The sequence below is a fragment of the Ciona robusta genome, chromosome 6 (genome assembly GCF_009617815.1).
Source record: "Ciona robusta chromosome 6, ASM961781v2".
Taxonomy (NCBI): domain Eukaryota; kingdom Metazoa; phylum Chordata; class Ascidiacea; order Phlebobranchia; family Cionidae; genus Ciona; species Ciona robusta.
In genome coordinates this window covers 1,953,110-1,969,553 of record NC_143240.1, presented here as the reverse complement: position 1 = coordinate 1,969,553, position 16,444 = coordinate 1,953,110, and the positions used below count along the sequence as shown (strand labels likewise).

At 34.8% G+C, this 16,444-nt stretch overlaps 2 protein-coding genes across 4 annotated transcripts; one reads left to right on the top strand and one right to left on the bottom strand.

The window, feature by feature from the left end:
- Positions 1–1,493: 1,493 nt before the first annotated feature.
- Positions 1,494–7,426, top strand: LOC149734827 (gap junction alpha-4 protein-like). Of its 2 annotated transcripts, none has more exons than XM_089880035.1 (10): positions 1,494–1,565; positions 1,783–1,873; positions 2,332–2,444; positions 2,634–2,771; positions 3,065–3,166; positions 3,559–3,666; positions 5,465–5,653; positions 5,995–6,116; positions 6,597–6,730; positions 7,227–7,426. In XM_089880035.1, exons 1-10 carry the CDS (start codon positions 1,533–1,535, stop codon positions 7,295–7,297), a joined length of 1,101 nt encoding a protein of 366 aa, XP_089736161.1. In that variant the 5' UTR covers positions 1,494–1,532; the 3' UTR covers positions 7,298–7,426. The 2 variants fall into 2 exon arrangements, with proteins under 2 accessions (XP_089736161.1, XP_089736162.1); XM_089880036.1 differs by having other exon boundaries at positions 6,597–6,734.
- Positions 7,427–8,185: 759 nt separating this feature from the next.
- LOC149734826 (gap junction beta-2 protein-like) lies at positions 8,186–16,444 on the bottom strand. Of its 2 annotated transcripts, none has more exons than XM_089880034.1 (10): positions 16,348–16,444; positions 15,935–16,025; positions 12,381–12,493; positions 11,698–11,832; positions 11,315–11,419; positions 10,962–11,069; positions 10,262–10,450; positions 9,982–10,103; positions 9,601–9,744; positions 8,186–8,797 (listed from the first exon to the last, which is right to left on the bottom strand). In XM_089880034.1, the coding sequence occupies exons 1-10, from the start codon at positions 16,378–16,380 to the stop codon at positions 8,743–8,745; spliced, it is 1,095 nt and encodes a 364-aa protein (XP_089736160.1). In that variant the 5' UTR covers positions 16,381–16,444; the 3' UTR covers positions 8,186–8,742. The 2 variants fall into 2 exon arrangements, with proteins under 2 accessions (XP_089736160.1, XP_089736159.1); XM_089880033.1 differs by having other exon boundaries at positions 9,605–9,744.

Genomic DNA, 16,444 nt, shown 5'->3' with positions numbered 1-16,444 from the left:
CAGGATTCTGCTCACGTAATAGTTGCCTATTATATCACAATACGTTTTGAGATATGGCTATTTATGGCTAATTAGCATGTTTTCCTGACTTGCTTATTATTAATCGTAATACATCTGTTATTTTAACTTGCAATTTAAACATAGCGTTTTAATTATTAGAGTACTGGTGTACAAATACCTGCGTTACAGGCTTTTGTGATTTATAAAAATGCATGAATACAAATCGGCATTTGTTTGCAAAACACATTTGAACCCCCGGGCTAAATTATTTTATACGGAAATGTCTATATATATAACATATTCAAAATTGGCTTTAGACTTGTATAAAGGGCGAGTTATGTCTTAATTATGGTGCATACGTAGAGACTATATATAACATAGCAGCGTTTTCAAATTTATCTGCATTTTACCACCATGCAAGAGTGATTGCTTATCATTTGTTTGTAAAATACGCAGAATTTTACCAAGAAATCAAGATTACGCAGGCTTTACAAGCCGGCAAGGTCCGAAAACCGACCACGGAAGGAGTTACATAACGTTATATACCCTCTACAGCATTGCAATATTCCTTCATACTTGTTTGCACATGTTATAGCCACTTTGTCCCCGTTAAAACATAAAATATTAGGTTATTTTTATAACGGAAGTACGAAACAATCGTGGAATAATGCCGATTATGAAGTAACTGAAAATGGCTAAACTGTACATACCTATTCCAGTTTTAGAACATTTGGTTATACAGAAGCAGGTACGATTTTGCACCTAATTATTGGTTAAACTGCCTATAAGACTAGTAGCTTATCGTGTATACTATATGCAGAAGATCAGCCGCAGCAAATACAGTCAGCTTAGCCGTATAATAGCGCATCTACCAGTCTTTCTCAAGTTTTTTGGGGGGGGGCTACCAAACCGAAATATTAGGCCTACATTCATAAAAGCTTTAGTGACGCAATTTTTAAAACTACATTTCACACAACTTAAGCGAACAGCAATAACAAAGACTTAACTATAATAACAACAAAACCCGAAAACTATACCGCTATTTAGACGTTTAGTTATGACTTATAAACGGCGACTTCTGTTGTGTAAAACCAAGATTATTTTTACACAGTTTTTGCCTATATCTTCTTGCCTATTTTTTTGCTCAGATTCCTGCTAATTTATTAATATTTAATACTGCAGTATTTATTACAAACGATCTGTGTGCTGTTTTTTTCCAACCTGACCCAGGGTTCGAGAATAAATGCTATAAAGATATTTTTAAAAACACCCAAACGCCTACCAGATGTTAATCGCTATTAAATTACCTCATACTAAAATATCAAATAACTCCTATAATAATATTATACCAGCATCGATTTTTATATTGTTTTTGGCGTTAATAGAATATACAGTGTTTGTTTGTTCTCGCTCGTTAAAAATATATCTGCTGTCTGGATACTCAATTACAGAAACATAATTTACACGAAAATAACTATCTTTCTATGTGTTTTAGTGACGATTTGTTTTAAGTATATGTAATACAGTACATAATGTGGCCATTACTACAAAAAATCTCGGAACAGGTTAGTAATTTTATGTACAACCTTTTCTTCTTTAAATTAAAAATTAATTTTGGATAAAATGACCAGGCGCGTGAAACAGAACAAACGTGATAACCGCTGTCGTTGCTCCACCACGCAAGAATAAATAAGTAACATTCGTTCATTTTATCATTTATACACGAATACACCATTAAACTAAAAAAGTATCGTCAACCTTTTATTAAAATTAATATTTTAGGTAACGAGGTACGAAACCGTTGTAGGGCCGGTGTGGCATGTACTTGTGTTTCTCTACCGCCTTATAGTGGTAATTACTGTCGGGGGCGCAGGTAAGTTTGTGAAACATAGCATAAATGGCTCATAGGAATTACCTGTGTATAAACTATCCGTAGTTAAAGTTTCAAAAGCTTTGGTCCTAAAATTCTGGACCCTATAAGTGTAACTATAGCTTATGTTGTGTATGGAGTTTACCTTATACGCATTTTTCACTGACGTGTTTTATTTATTGCCGTTTGCTGTTAAATCCTTTCTCTTCGTTGTTTAAATATAGTAGGATGGGGGAGACGGGACACTTTTAACACACATATCTGAACAATTAACAACAATCTATATGGGAGTCGTGAGGATACGTTTTAATTCTTTAAATGTTTTTTGTTTACTACTAAATGGGACGGAAAAATAGAATGAAAAGGTGTCCCATCTTCCCCACCCTACTAAATTTTGTTATTTTGATGTTTTGAGTTATCATTAATGCGACCATATTTTTCTTTAAAAAATGCATTTCTAGTGTACGGAGATGAGCAGTCTGCCTTTAAATGTAGTCAAAAAATCCCAGGGTGTGAGAACGCTTGCTATAACAGCTTTGCCCAAATATCTCATTTACGGTTTTGGGCATTTCAGGTAAATTATAAAAAAAAAACTTTGCTTGTGCCCTGTTATTTATGGTTGAATAAAAAAATGACATATATATATATTATAGTTACATATATAAAAATATGTAAATAAGCTTTGTTTACTACAAAATGGATCAAGAAGAGAAGAAAAAAATATGTCTTATCTTACCCCACCCTACTATAACTAAATTCTCAGATACTTGCGATTACAACACCGACTGTGTTTTTCAACTTATACTCGAGCTTTGTTTCTGGCGAGATCCGTAAATTAAAATCGTCTGAGGAACAACTACGAATTGTGGAAGATAAAAGAGACGGGCAACTTACACTAACTGTGAGTTAAAACTACGAACTCTTTACCCCACCTTTTATCCATAGTGTATTTTAACGACGAACGTTTTGCTGTATATATTTCTTTCTATTTACTACTGTCGAAAGTGCTAAAGTCTTGGTAAAATACAACATAATTTGGCGAATGCAATATACTTTGGCTCTGCTTGTTTGAATAGACACCTAACAGCAAGGTAAAAGTTGTTTGGCTTAAAATACATATAGTCACACCAGTGTTTCAAAAATTGGGGTAACCTATCACCCTCAACACCCCTAACGTTACGCCTATGTCTACAGAACACATTGTCAGAGAGGGAAATCGGAAAAATGACGCGAAGAAAAAGAGGGATTGGTAACCTGAAAGTGAAACTCGTTTACTCTGACAACGAAATAAAAGAGGCAAGCCATATATATATATATATATTAGGGTGGAGAAAGATGAAACACCTTTTTATTCTATTCCCTCGTCCTATTTAGTAGTAAACAAAGAACATTTAAAGAATTAAAACCGTATCCTTACGACGTCTATATAGACAGTTGTTAATTGTTTAAAACACGATCAGAATATTTCGATATTTTGTGCCAAAGGTGTCCCATTTTCTCCCATCCTATTATATGAGCTGTTATTTTCGCATTGAAACACACTAGAAATTCGGCGTTTTTTCCCTAACTTATATATTACATTTTTACATTTTGATTTTCCTATGTTAGGTTTTCCAGCAACTTTTTTGACATTTTTTATAAATCATGCTGCTTTCTCATAAGGTATTAATTGCGTTATGTTTTTATAGGTTCCAGTTACGAACAAAATCAAAGCAGCGTACTACGTGAGCGTATTATTGCGATTGGTTTTAGAAGGGGGTTTCATTTATCTTGGATATGTTTTGTACAATATCCCGGTAAGTGATAGAGTACTGCTGTTGGGCGGGATAGGACACCTTTTGCACATAATTTCCAAATATCCTGATTGTGTTTTAAACAACAACGGGAAGTCGTAAGGATACGGTTTTATAATTCTTTGAATATTCTTTGTTTACCACCAAATGGGACGAAAAAATAGAATAAAAAGGTGTCCCATCTTCCCCCAACCAATATATAAGAATTGTTTATAATTGCAGTATCGTTCTGTAGTTCTGTACTGTTATATATTATAACTTTATAGTCTATTAGCTTATCATATGTTTATAGTACTGTGGGGTAAGATGGATACCGTTCATAATATCCCATGTTTTATAACAATTACCAACGTTTTTTTAACAATTACCAACGCTATTTTAGATTCGTAATGATACTTTTATATAATTCTGTAAATAATATTTTTTTACTACCAAATAGGACAATAAAAGAGAATGTAAACATGATTCTTACGTCTTACCTAAATGTACTATATCATGTATGGACTCGCGCTTGTCCTATTTTAAGTCTTAAAAATGCACAATAACAATAACGACAGGCACATATAATCTATTTATCTACCTCATGCCCGTTATAGGCGATATATAACGTTGGGAAAACCGTGATTACTTCATTTACAAAACCGCTTATCTACATAACAATGCTGATAACTGCGTAGACCAACTGAAATAACGTTGTATTTTGCAACGTCAGCATATATTATATGCACGCGTGGTACTTCTATGTTGATACCATAGCATATAGCTTTGATTTATATGCATACATGACGCAATACAGACTGCTGTTGTCGTTACTGCCTGTGTTATATTATTGAGTGAAGGAATTATTTATCCACGTGTGTCCAAAAAACGACAGTCGTTATAACACTTTCCCCTTTCTTGAGTTGTTTCCAAACTATAAATGGGATTTAGGTATTGACGGTAACCATCTTATCCTACAGAACTTTATGTTAGGTATTTTCTTTTGACTTAATAGGAAAACGCAAAATCTACTGCTGAGTAAACACATACCTAACTCTTATATAACTATAGCTTAATACGTATAGCAAATATACAAGTAACAATTAAACAAATACAAAACTATATAACTGACTCAATATAATGTAAAAGATACAATTACATATCAACTTGACGCGGCCTTTCACATAATATCGCTTACCAACATAGCCACACAGAACAACAACAACGAGAACTAACTCAAAGTTTTGCAAAGCAGAAAGCGCCTAAACGGCCGCAATTAGGCAATTGGTGGGCCGACGGCAGTATGTGCGGGAAAACGTGTGCTAGAAGCACCGTCGAATACAGTTGGCTAATTAAGTGTAACGAACAGTATGCTATAACTATTCAACCAAAACCTGAAAAACACATTTGTATACAACACCTCAAAAAGCATACGAAAAAACTTGCTATAACATGTATTAGAAGTGGTTTTACCATTAAAACGACTGACGTTTTGCTGCTAATTCCCTTTTCGCTATTTCAACCAATTTCGCTTTCGCTATTATATTCAAAAAGATAGATAAAACTTATATAGTATGGTGGGGGAAGATGGGACACCTTTTCATTCTATTGTCTCGTCTCATTTAGTACTAAACAAAGAACATTCGAAGAATTATAAAATCATATCCTCACGACTGCCATTGACCGTTGTTTATTGTTTAAAACACGATCATGATATTTGAATATTATGTGCTAAAGGTGTCCCACCTTCCCCCACAGTATATACTATGTTACGTGATATGTTTTTTATTACTATATGCTAATGCATTATAAACCTATATAGATATATGCGTCTTGTGTCGGCCCAAACTGCAACGCAAGATCCACTATTGCAAGTGTATTATGGATGAAAGTGCCTTCAGAATACAGATGCATTGGCGCGCCAGGATCCGAAGTTTATAACATATGTAACATGCATTATGGGCCTAATGCTGAACGAGGCTACGTTCCCTGTATAACTTCAAGAGCAACTGTAAGTTAATTAAATGAGAATATAACGTATTTATTTTCGCGTGGCGGAGCAACGACAAAGTTATAACACGGGTGTTCGGTTTCACGCACTTCGTGCCCGCTTATAAGTTATTTATCACGAATTCAACGACCCATGTTTTCATTTTTATCGCCCCATTTGGTAGTAAACAAAGAAAATTGACGGAATTATATATCCATATCCTCAAGAATCAAAAATAAAATGTTTAAAACACGATTGGAAAATATGGGATATTATGTGCTTACGGTATTTTTCTTACTTCAAACTACTATATATATTATGAACAGCACTGTTTAATCTGTTTTCGCATATATTTTCTATAGGAAAAGACAGTCTTTCTCCGTTATATGACCATTCTGAGTGTCATCTGTTTCATACTATCTGCTTTGGAACTTATTTATCTGACTATCAAATCCATTTGGAAAAAAAGCTCAAATAACAGCAGGTTTTTATCTACGTAACTTATACGCCTTAATGTACTTGTATATGTTTAACCATTATTACAGAAAAAAAAAAACGCTAAGTTACTGACAATTTAGACATTCCATTATGTAGGTGACCACCCAGTGGCTTGCCTATAGGTATAATATGTCCACAATGGTGGCAGCAATGAGCATATAATACGATGGTCTCTGTCTTAGCCCTGGACCCGGTCCGAATTTTTTATCATTAATACGAAAAGGTTTGCATTTTTCACGTGAGTGGGGTCTTACAGCGTGGTACGGCATGTGAACTAAGATTTGCGACAAAGTTGAGTTACTACCCTGACACTCAGGGTGCTACAATCCATTTAATAACCAGTAAGCAATGCGCAACTCTGGCTTTAATTTTACGTCCCCTTACGCGCCTTGCCGAACCTTACCCATATAGACATTTTAGAACTTTAGCTCAACAAAAACAAATTTGTACAATTTGTACTATATAGATCCAACCTGCAAAAATCAATACACCCTGAGCAGTTCTATTTTCCTTCGCCACCCCAAATAGCCACAGCACCTAGCAAACTGTACGACGAATTCAATTCTTCTGGTCTGGTTGTACCAGGAAAAAATGCGAGCAGTAAGTACGTAATATTGTGGGTTTAGCAGCAACGCTTTTTGATACTTTTATTTAAGTAGTTTAATCTGCAGCGTGTGTAAAAAGACTTGTTTTGTTGTATTAATTCACCTGATCTTCGCTACTGTATCCAAATAGATAAAGAAAGACTCTTCATGTTAATATAGTGCCAACTGTTGCCCGCTAGTAATTGTTTCGCCTGTCTTTAGCCCGGCACAATGAAACAGAACAACTGTGTTATAATAGACATTGTCCCGCCAAGCAAGAATAAATAAGCATGTTACAACACGGGTGTTCCGTTTTATACACCTCCTATCCGTTTACGAGTAACTGTCCATGTAACTGTATGGTAGCAGCGACGAGCCCTGATTCTATAACCTCTGGGTTACAGAACGGCGCGCTAACCACTGTGCCATAGCGCCTATAACAACGAAACAAGCAATTGCCAAAAGATCTCTTTCACACTTTGGTGCTGATTCACATTTGTTTAATATTTCAGAGGAGCTGAGAAGAAGTGAGTCGAAAGATGGCGACAGAGAGTCGTGTAAATCGTTGCGTAGCTACGTGTGATGACGTCATCGTGAATAATGTTGAACACATAAATGTACAGTTCTTTTTTCGATTGTGTTTTTCGTTCCGTTCTGAACACTTGTTTAAACGTGTACAGTTGTTTGTTACAGTAAACTTACAATAAGATCAGTTGTGATACACTAATTATAGTTACCCTTATGTACATGTGATACACTAATTATAGTTACCCTTATAGAATTGAATGGACTGGGACCAATAAGCCTACATCCCAGGTAACAGGTGTGCCTAACTAAAGACTTAACTTTTTATGGAATAGACTAGGACAAAACCTAAAGGCCTAACTGTGGTCGCCTCACTGAAAACGTGCTTACACATAACAGAATGAAAATAATAACAAGCCTACATCCTATGTTTTGATTGTGCTTAAAGAAGCTCTTTTATCCTAAAAAAGGCGTAGGCCTATCCAGAATAGGTATGAGTAGACTATAAGTCTAAGTACATTTGGCAACGACCACGTAAGAGACACACTGTTACAAACGCTACTTCAGATGGTGTACAAATTATGACCGCATCACGATTAAATACAAGGCCTGTGAAAATGGTGTGTAACAAAACAACAGTGCTGTTGTGGGCTTGCTGTAATGTAAAGCTTAATCCGATTCGCATCGTGTATGTCAGTACATAAAAGGAATCTTAGCGTTGTTTGTGCAAAGCCGAGATTACAACATGCGTAGGTAGAGTCATAATCTATGGCCAACTGTCTTTGGCTAGCGGCAAATATAGCCAGAAGCCAAGATTATAGTTCAAAAAGACTCCAAAAACAAATAAATCAAACCGCAGAGTTTCAAAAGATGCGAATGCAGTTTAAACGACATTGACGAAACAATGCATCTTATGACGAAACAATGCCATGAAAAGACCGGGAAATTTGAAAGAATGCATTTATTTACAGTTTACACGTGGTATTGCAAGTAATAAAGCAGCAGTTTCGTAATCTGAGAAAAAAAACTTAGTCTGTAATCCCAATCGAATATCACAAGGATAACTAAACAATATAGTAAGGCCGTTGGTTAAGGAAGACACTCAAAAAGTAGAAAATATTGGCATAAATCAGGCACTGCTCTTTGAGCCGAATTCACAGCATTCAACTTGTGGAATGACATACGAGCACAATGTCTAAAAAGCTGCAGAAATTTCGTTTTTACAGAAAATCAACTCAAAGTGGCAAAGCAATACTCACCATATTGGGCGAAAAAAACACACTTAAACTTAAAAACAGCAGCACAACATAACATAGTACATATAGGAATGATCTAACCATTGACAAAGTAAAGTAAAATTATTTTATGACTGGATTGCAACTTAACTTTTAAAGCAGTGAGAAATGAAATTGTGTTCAAATGCTGTTTAGCGAAATTTAAACATAGCTTTTAACTGATGCAGTTTCGGACATGTTTTCCTTTTCCAAGTTATGTTGGTCTTGCTCATGAATCTGGACTCTCTTTGTCGCTGTGTCGCTGTTTTGGTACCCTTGGTATTCTAGAAAACAAAACAGCTTTAAAAAAATCGCCAACCACGTTAAGATAGTACGATGGCGTAAATAGGACATATTGACCCATTTACATTTGGTAGTAAATAAAGACTATTCAAATTACATGGCCATTGCTCGCGAATCTTTAAAAGAGCGTTTTTAATTGTAAAAAACACGATCGGGAAATGTGGAAAATTATGTGCAAACGGTATTCAATGGTGCCAACAGTACTTTATGCATAAAACTGTCGAGGCTTATGGCTCTAGGCCAAAGTTGTCATATAGCTTACAGGCCAAGAGTTTAAAGATTAAAAATGTTTACACAACAGAGTAAAGTGAGCATCAGTTTGTTGTGCTTTAAAACAATAATTTTCAGCCGCAAGTACCACCCAAAAACAGGTCACCATTTTCTTTAGTTATTATAATATTAAACTGTTAGAAACGTTATTTTTTATATGCATACAGTTACTATAGATAAATATTTATATGCATACAGCTTACCAGTTTAGTGAAACTTAGTTCTCAATTTACTATTGTATGGTTTTATGGAAACCGCTTTAATGTGAATGATCATATATTAACTTTCACCACAAGTTACTTGTATAGTTTGTTACTTGCTAGTCTTATATTTAATATTAATATTAGTTCGAAAATTTGGGTTGCCGATTATAAATGATGAATGAATGTAACTTGTAAATCCTCGCGTGGCGGGGCAACGACAGTCGTTATTAGCGTGTTATCGCTTAAAATATTAAAAAATAGTTTGATTTGAAATGGCAACTGAACAACGTCGGGCAATTTCTGTTACATACTCACTGCCGTTCGCTATGCGGACAGGTACAGCTAAAGATGGGTAGAAATTTCCTTCCTCAAAGTATTTGCTTGGAGCTGTCGGGGCAGTAGAATAAAATACAGACTCGTTTCGTGGTCGGCTACTGCTGTTACGGAAGAGATGCCTGAAAAAAGTGTAAAGAATAAAAAAAACGTTTATTATGTAGAAAGGGTTTCGGATTTAAATAAAAGTTCAAACAGAAGTGCTTAATCGTAAAACTTGTAATTTTACGAAATAAAAGCACAATTATTTCCAGACAAGGTATGTTTTGGAATTAATCCTTTGTTTAAAATTAAAATTACCGCAAAAATCCATTTAACGAAAGTTATTATATTTTTTTCTGTAAAGATTGGAAACTTACTTGTGGGTGGGCTTGCGTTTTTTCCAGAATCGTCGAATTGAGACAATAACAAGTTCGAGAGCTGAAATTACGAAGCAAATTCCGCTTAGAATGCTCATGTAACAGAGAAAGACGGTCTTTTCCTGTTGATAAATTACATAATATAAATTTCGCATTGGAATAGGTTAATGAATACAGTACCACTGTATTGTTGTTTGCATCTTGCGTATTGGGCCAACTTTGGCCTAAATGTCACGCGCACACAAGGATAAAGTAAATTACATTTATTCATTCAACTTACATAAGGTCGAGACACAAAGCAAGGAACGAATCCATTATCTCTAACGTGCATGGTACAAGCTGTGTATACGTCAGTTCCTGGATTACCCTCGCATTTGTACATTGCTGGCACTCTTATCCATAAAAAGTAAATTGGGTTGTTGCTGCCTGGACACATGGGGTCTGTGGGAGTGTGTTGGCATTTGGGGTCCTGAAGAAAAAATCTTAATTAACAAAAAAAGAGCGAATTTGGTAAAAATTAATAGGAAAATTAAAAATGGGTTATCATTTGTATTAAAAATGGGTTTTACTCTTAACGACTGTTATTGTGCTGGTTTTTTATGTTATTTCAATAAATTTGCTCAGAGAAACCAATTAAACTTTTTATTAACATATTTATTAACATAAGCTACTGTTCCCACGTATAAAAAAACACATATCAACAGCTTTTCGGCACGTTACATTCCGGTCTGTCAAAAGCAATTTTAATAGGAGGTCGGAAGTTCTGGACAAATAATAATGTGTCAGTGTAACTCGTTAATGCTGGCACTTACACCAGTTGTCTGGGAGTCTTTCTATATGCTTTGGGCTGTTATAAAATTTGGAACAAATTTTCGGAAGAGCTGTTTGATAGGTTAACACTGAATTAAGATTGCCACATTTTAACAAATGAATAAAACGCATGAGAGTAAGGTATAGAAATAAGTTTTATTATTACTCACCATGAGTTTAAACAGGGTGTAGCCAATGTAGATGAAAACTCCTTCCATTATAAGACGGATGATAATGCTTAAGTAATATGCGTAATGGATTTTGTTGGTGTATGGAATCTAGATGATATTTGAATGTAAAAAATGAGTGAGTCCATAGACTTACTTATTTTTTCACTAAAGCGTGCATATACAAATTTAGTTCTCTATAAAGTGAAATATAGCTTAGATTTACCTATTCGTATGTGTTTAAAGATACTATACCAATTAAAATGGATCAGCGGACATCTAAATTATATTTATTTTTTCGGATTTTTTTACACATACATTTGTGTGATATAAACATACATAAGTTATGACTCTACCTCTTTCAATTCGTTTCCAGAATAAATTTTTCGGACTTTTACGTGCCCGATGCTCTTGCGACGTTTTGACATTTTCTTGAAGTCTTTCTCGTCTTGGGCGTTTTTCTGTAAAAAAGTACATTGGGATAAGATGGGATATCGTTAGCTAATTCCCATATTTCATGATAGTGTTTACAATAAACAAGGTTTTTTTACCATCGCGGAATACGGTTACACAATTCTGTAAAAGTTTTTCGTTTACTACAAAATGGGACAATAAAAGAGAATGACTATTGCGCGGTAATGTACCACCTCGGTGTCCTGGAAGCCAAATTCCAATTCATACCTCGCTATAGGACTTCACCAATATATAATAGAATGTTAGAAAACATAGCCATATTTACCGGTAGCAAATGATCCTGGTCCGCTTCTTCTAGTTGTCGAAGATGATCTTCAGAATTTTTTAGCTTCTGGATTTCACCAGACATATACATTGAGTAGAAATGAAAGAATACTGACGGGGTAGCGACGGCCAGCAACTGCAGATACATAGTATTAGGTTACGTGCGTTTTAACTTTAAATTTAGGCGAAATTGACATATTTTCCTGATATTATACTATGGTGTATAGATGGGTACTGTTCCTACATTATATCGCATATTTCTGATCGTGTTTTAAACAGTTACCAGCACATTTTTAAAGTCGTGAGGATATATTTATTTATATTAGTCTGTGATCATTCTTTGTTTACTACCAAATGGGACGAGGCAACAGACTGAGAACATTGGTCATCTTCCCCAACCTACTATAATTCGTTAACTTGAAGATTTTTTTATATGTTTTGAATGACTATTAGAAAACCGACCGATTTTATATTGCTTGGTAAAATCGTTGAGACTTAACGGAAATAATCTACGTAACTTGTAATCATATACAGCCCAATAACAATTGTAACATAGCGGACAAACGATTTAATAACCGTGCTCTAACAGACTGAAATGATCCGACTATTATTTCATTAAACTGACGGCTCTATAACAATAGAGCTGTCTGACGTCACAATCTAATTATGTCGCAACAGACTAACCTGAAACGCCCAAAACCTCATATGGGACACCTTGGCGAATTGGTTGTAGCATATGTTCTGGCACCCGACGACATCTGTACTGCATTTGAATGCAGACTGTTCATCACCGTAAACTGTAGAATAATAAAAGATGTTTTAAATTGATTATTCGCACATAATGTAGTTTTAATAATAATAACGGAATAGGATGAAAGTATAGTAGGGTGGGGTAAGAAGGTTCTTTCCCTTGTTCCATTTGTTAGTAAACAAAACATATTTACAGAATTATAAAACCATATTTTTACGCCTTAAAAAGAGTGTTGTTAATTGTTTAAAACAGTCAGGAAATATGGGATTTATGTGCAAACGGTGTCCCATCTTACCTCATAGTACTATATATATATATAGCATGCAACAGTTTAAAAGTGAGATATTACGATACAGCATAATTAGCGAAGTGACTTGACCAGTTATACGTCACAGTAACCCATTGTTAGCGCGTCAACGCGATTGTGACGTAACGATTAGACACGACTTTGTTACAAGGCCACGCGTTTTATAACAATTACTGAAGAGCGTCGTTTAGAACGACTTTTAAAAGCTCTCAACGCATTCAGACACGCTTTCGCTTTATTTCAACGTCGTATAAGATGTGCTTTTAAGAGCTAAAATTCAAGAAACCACTCAAAGGGGAGATTTAAATAACTTTCGCGTTTTCAAGTATACTTATTTTTTCAATTTCTTTGTTATATTACAATTAGGCTCGTGTAGCGAACGCCTGGAGTTAGAAACCAAACCGATTATATAAAATTTCTAATTATTAGTCGCGTTTAATTAGAACACGCACGGATAAAATGCGCCAAACGAAAAGTTGTCTACGTTTTCACGCCCCCATAATTTATATACACGCCCACAAAGTTAAACCAATGGCCTTCGCCGTGTGTGTCACAACGAAAGGTAACATTTATGACGTCATAATACTTCAGGCATTACTAAACTATAAGTCATAATGATGATGCAATTTATACCCAACACATGACGTCACGTAGGGTATGAGTCATGACGTCACAAACGTATCCCAACTATGTATCGTCTAATTAGGTCAAAGGTCGTACACACGTCAGCTTTTATAAAACTTAAGTCTCAAAAAAATAGCTGACTGGCATACAAAAGTCCAATACTATATAACAGGATAAACAATATTTTCAAAGTATACATATATATATTTAGTAGGGTGGGGGGAAAGGTCACGTCTTTTTATTCTATTTTCTCGTTCCACTTGGTAGTACACAACGAACATTCAAATAAATTTAAAACCGTATCCGCACGACCCCCATAGACCGTTGTTATTTGTTTAAAACACGATCAGGATATTTGGATATTATGTGCTAAAGGTGTTCTATTTTACCCCACAGTACAATGTACATGGTGACGTCGTCAAAATGTATATTCATCGAAAACAGACTTAAAATTATTTCGTGCTATTTACAGTTTATATGCTATTACTTTGAATAAGCGTTCTTGTTGTTCGGTACGCTGTGGTTCTTTATACGATGTGAAATTTAATACCGAAACGCTCTTCGATTTTAATGGCTTTTAAAAGCTTTGTAGTTGATTTACGAAGCAATGATCTATCTATTAAAGTGCGGAATAAAGTTATAACATTTACTGGGCTTTAAATACACGAACAAAAATATATACAGTTTAATAAAAACAAAACTTTGTAGGAATTTTTATCAGAAACTGCTACTAAAAATATCATGTGTCAAATATTTTATACAAGCTCTATGTTCAGTTTTAAAGATTATAATATCCCTTTATATTGCTTTATTATAAAGCCGTGTGTTTATATTGATTTATTTCGATACATATAGTAGGCTGGAGAAAGATGGGACACCTTTAGCACATAATATCCAAATATCCTGATCGTATTTTAAACAACTAACAACGGTCTATGGGAGTCGTGAGGATAGGTTTTATAATTCCTTGAATGTACTTTGTTTTAACTGAATAGGACAAGAAAATAGATTTAAAAGGTGTCGCACCTTCCCCGACCCTACTGTATAATAAGTTTCAAACTGTTCAAACTGAAAGCAAAGGAAACCGGTAAAGATTATTTGGTGCTTGAAAATTCCTCATTCCCAACGGGGTAGCTTACTTTTGGCTGGAATAAAGTGGTTGACCTATTTTGGCGGCTATTCACACTTACTACTAGTCGTGCTAAGTAAACTACGAATGTACGCTGAGCGTGAAATGTGACTTAAAACGCGGAAAAGATGTTTAAAGTGTAATTATGCAGGAATGCGTAACACGAATAAAGATAAAAATCGCATAAATTTCATTTTAGTAATATAGTAATGTAATGTAAGACGAAAACCGTTAGCACATATTATCCCATATTTAATAATGGTGTTTTAAAATTGTAACAATCGCATAGATACGTTGCATATTTATTGTTTCCTACCAAATGGGAGGATAAAGGAAAATAAAACCAGCTTATACCCCAACCTACTATATGTGTTATGTATAAAGGAATGTTTTAACCTAAAATAAAGTTCAATTTAATTTAAGCAAATGTTGTGATATATATAATTCGTGTGCTTTTGGTCTACATTTGCTTGCGGTATTCCAAATATGCCTTGAAGTTCAATTGAATTGTTTCAAACTCACAAAACGCAATTCGATTTTAGGTCGCCAATTTTAAAAGCAATTGAGAGAATTGTGGTAAGACAACGAACGTCGTTTTGTTTAATTTGATTCTGTGTGCAATACAAGAGAGTGCCGAAATACGTTTCCGCCTATACAGACGTCCCACATTTTAATTGAATTTCAATCGCTTTTTATACACTACGACTGTAATATACTATCTACTATCTATTGATACGTATAGTAGGTGAGGTTAAGTTGGCCCATGTTTTCACTGTATTTATCTTTCCATTTGGTAGTAAACAAACAACAATTTCAGAATTAGGTATCGTATGGACTCTTTAAAATATCGTTTGTAATTGTTTAAAGACTATTTAAAAATGTTGGACATTTCGCGCTAACGGTGTCTATCTTACCCCACAGTACTTTACCTACATCATATAAAAGAACCCGGTTTTAATGACCAAAACTTAAACACAATAAAAACAAAACTAGGTTGTTTTATTAATGGAGCAAGGGCTATGGGCGTGTGTGACTAAAAAAGGACCACGAACCGTAAAAGGAAACTATAATATGAACACGAAGGAAAAGGCGAAGCCATTTTCGAATGCACACGTCATTATCTAGACTAGGTCGTGTCGTACAATTAGCCTACGGCAGGTAAATTGTACATGCGACGAGACAGCAACCTATAATTACCTTGTCGCCGAAACCGTGTTAATAAACATACCGCTCTAACGCTACGTTGAGGCATTTACGTAATATTAAAAGTTTTTTGAAGAAACCGAAATGGTTTAAAAAATATAAACGAAATAAATATAAAGCCTTTGGTAGTGTTTGATTGCTAGCCAATTATAAGTTAATTTAGATTCTGGAAATGGCAATTATAAATATGAAGCTGTAATGTTTAAAACGTATGATTTAAATACCTGCGCCGCCGATCGTTACGACTACAATCAGTCTGAATACGAAAACAAGAATGTACCACAGCTGCCCGAGGAAAGTACTGTATTTGGTCACCTAAAAAAACAATATTAATTAATGCTTGGGAGCCATAAAACTACTTAAAACAATACCTAAACAGGCCTAACTCGGAGCAGTAATGCGCTGATGGAGATTAGATAAACAGCGCTAATACACATTTTGTAAACGCCTGCAGACATTGGCAAAAACGCTTTAATAAAGCAAATACCTGAGAGTATATAGTATTGCTAAAATCTTCTAAATACATGGTCGAAAAGGAGCCATAAAGTCGTAGTCCAAAGACGCAAATTCAATTTTAATTAACTGGTTAAACGATACAGCGAATCAAGAAGTCAAAAACGAACAATAAATGCCGTACCTGTTCAGAAATCTTTTCTAAAAGATGCCACATGGTGCTTGATCGAGTTACTTCAGTTTTCTTTACAATAAGAGTCAAATTTCGTTTACAAATTTCT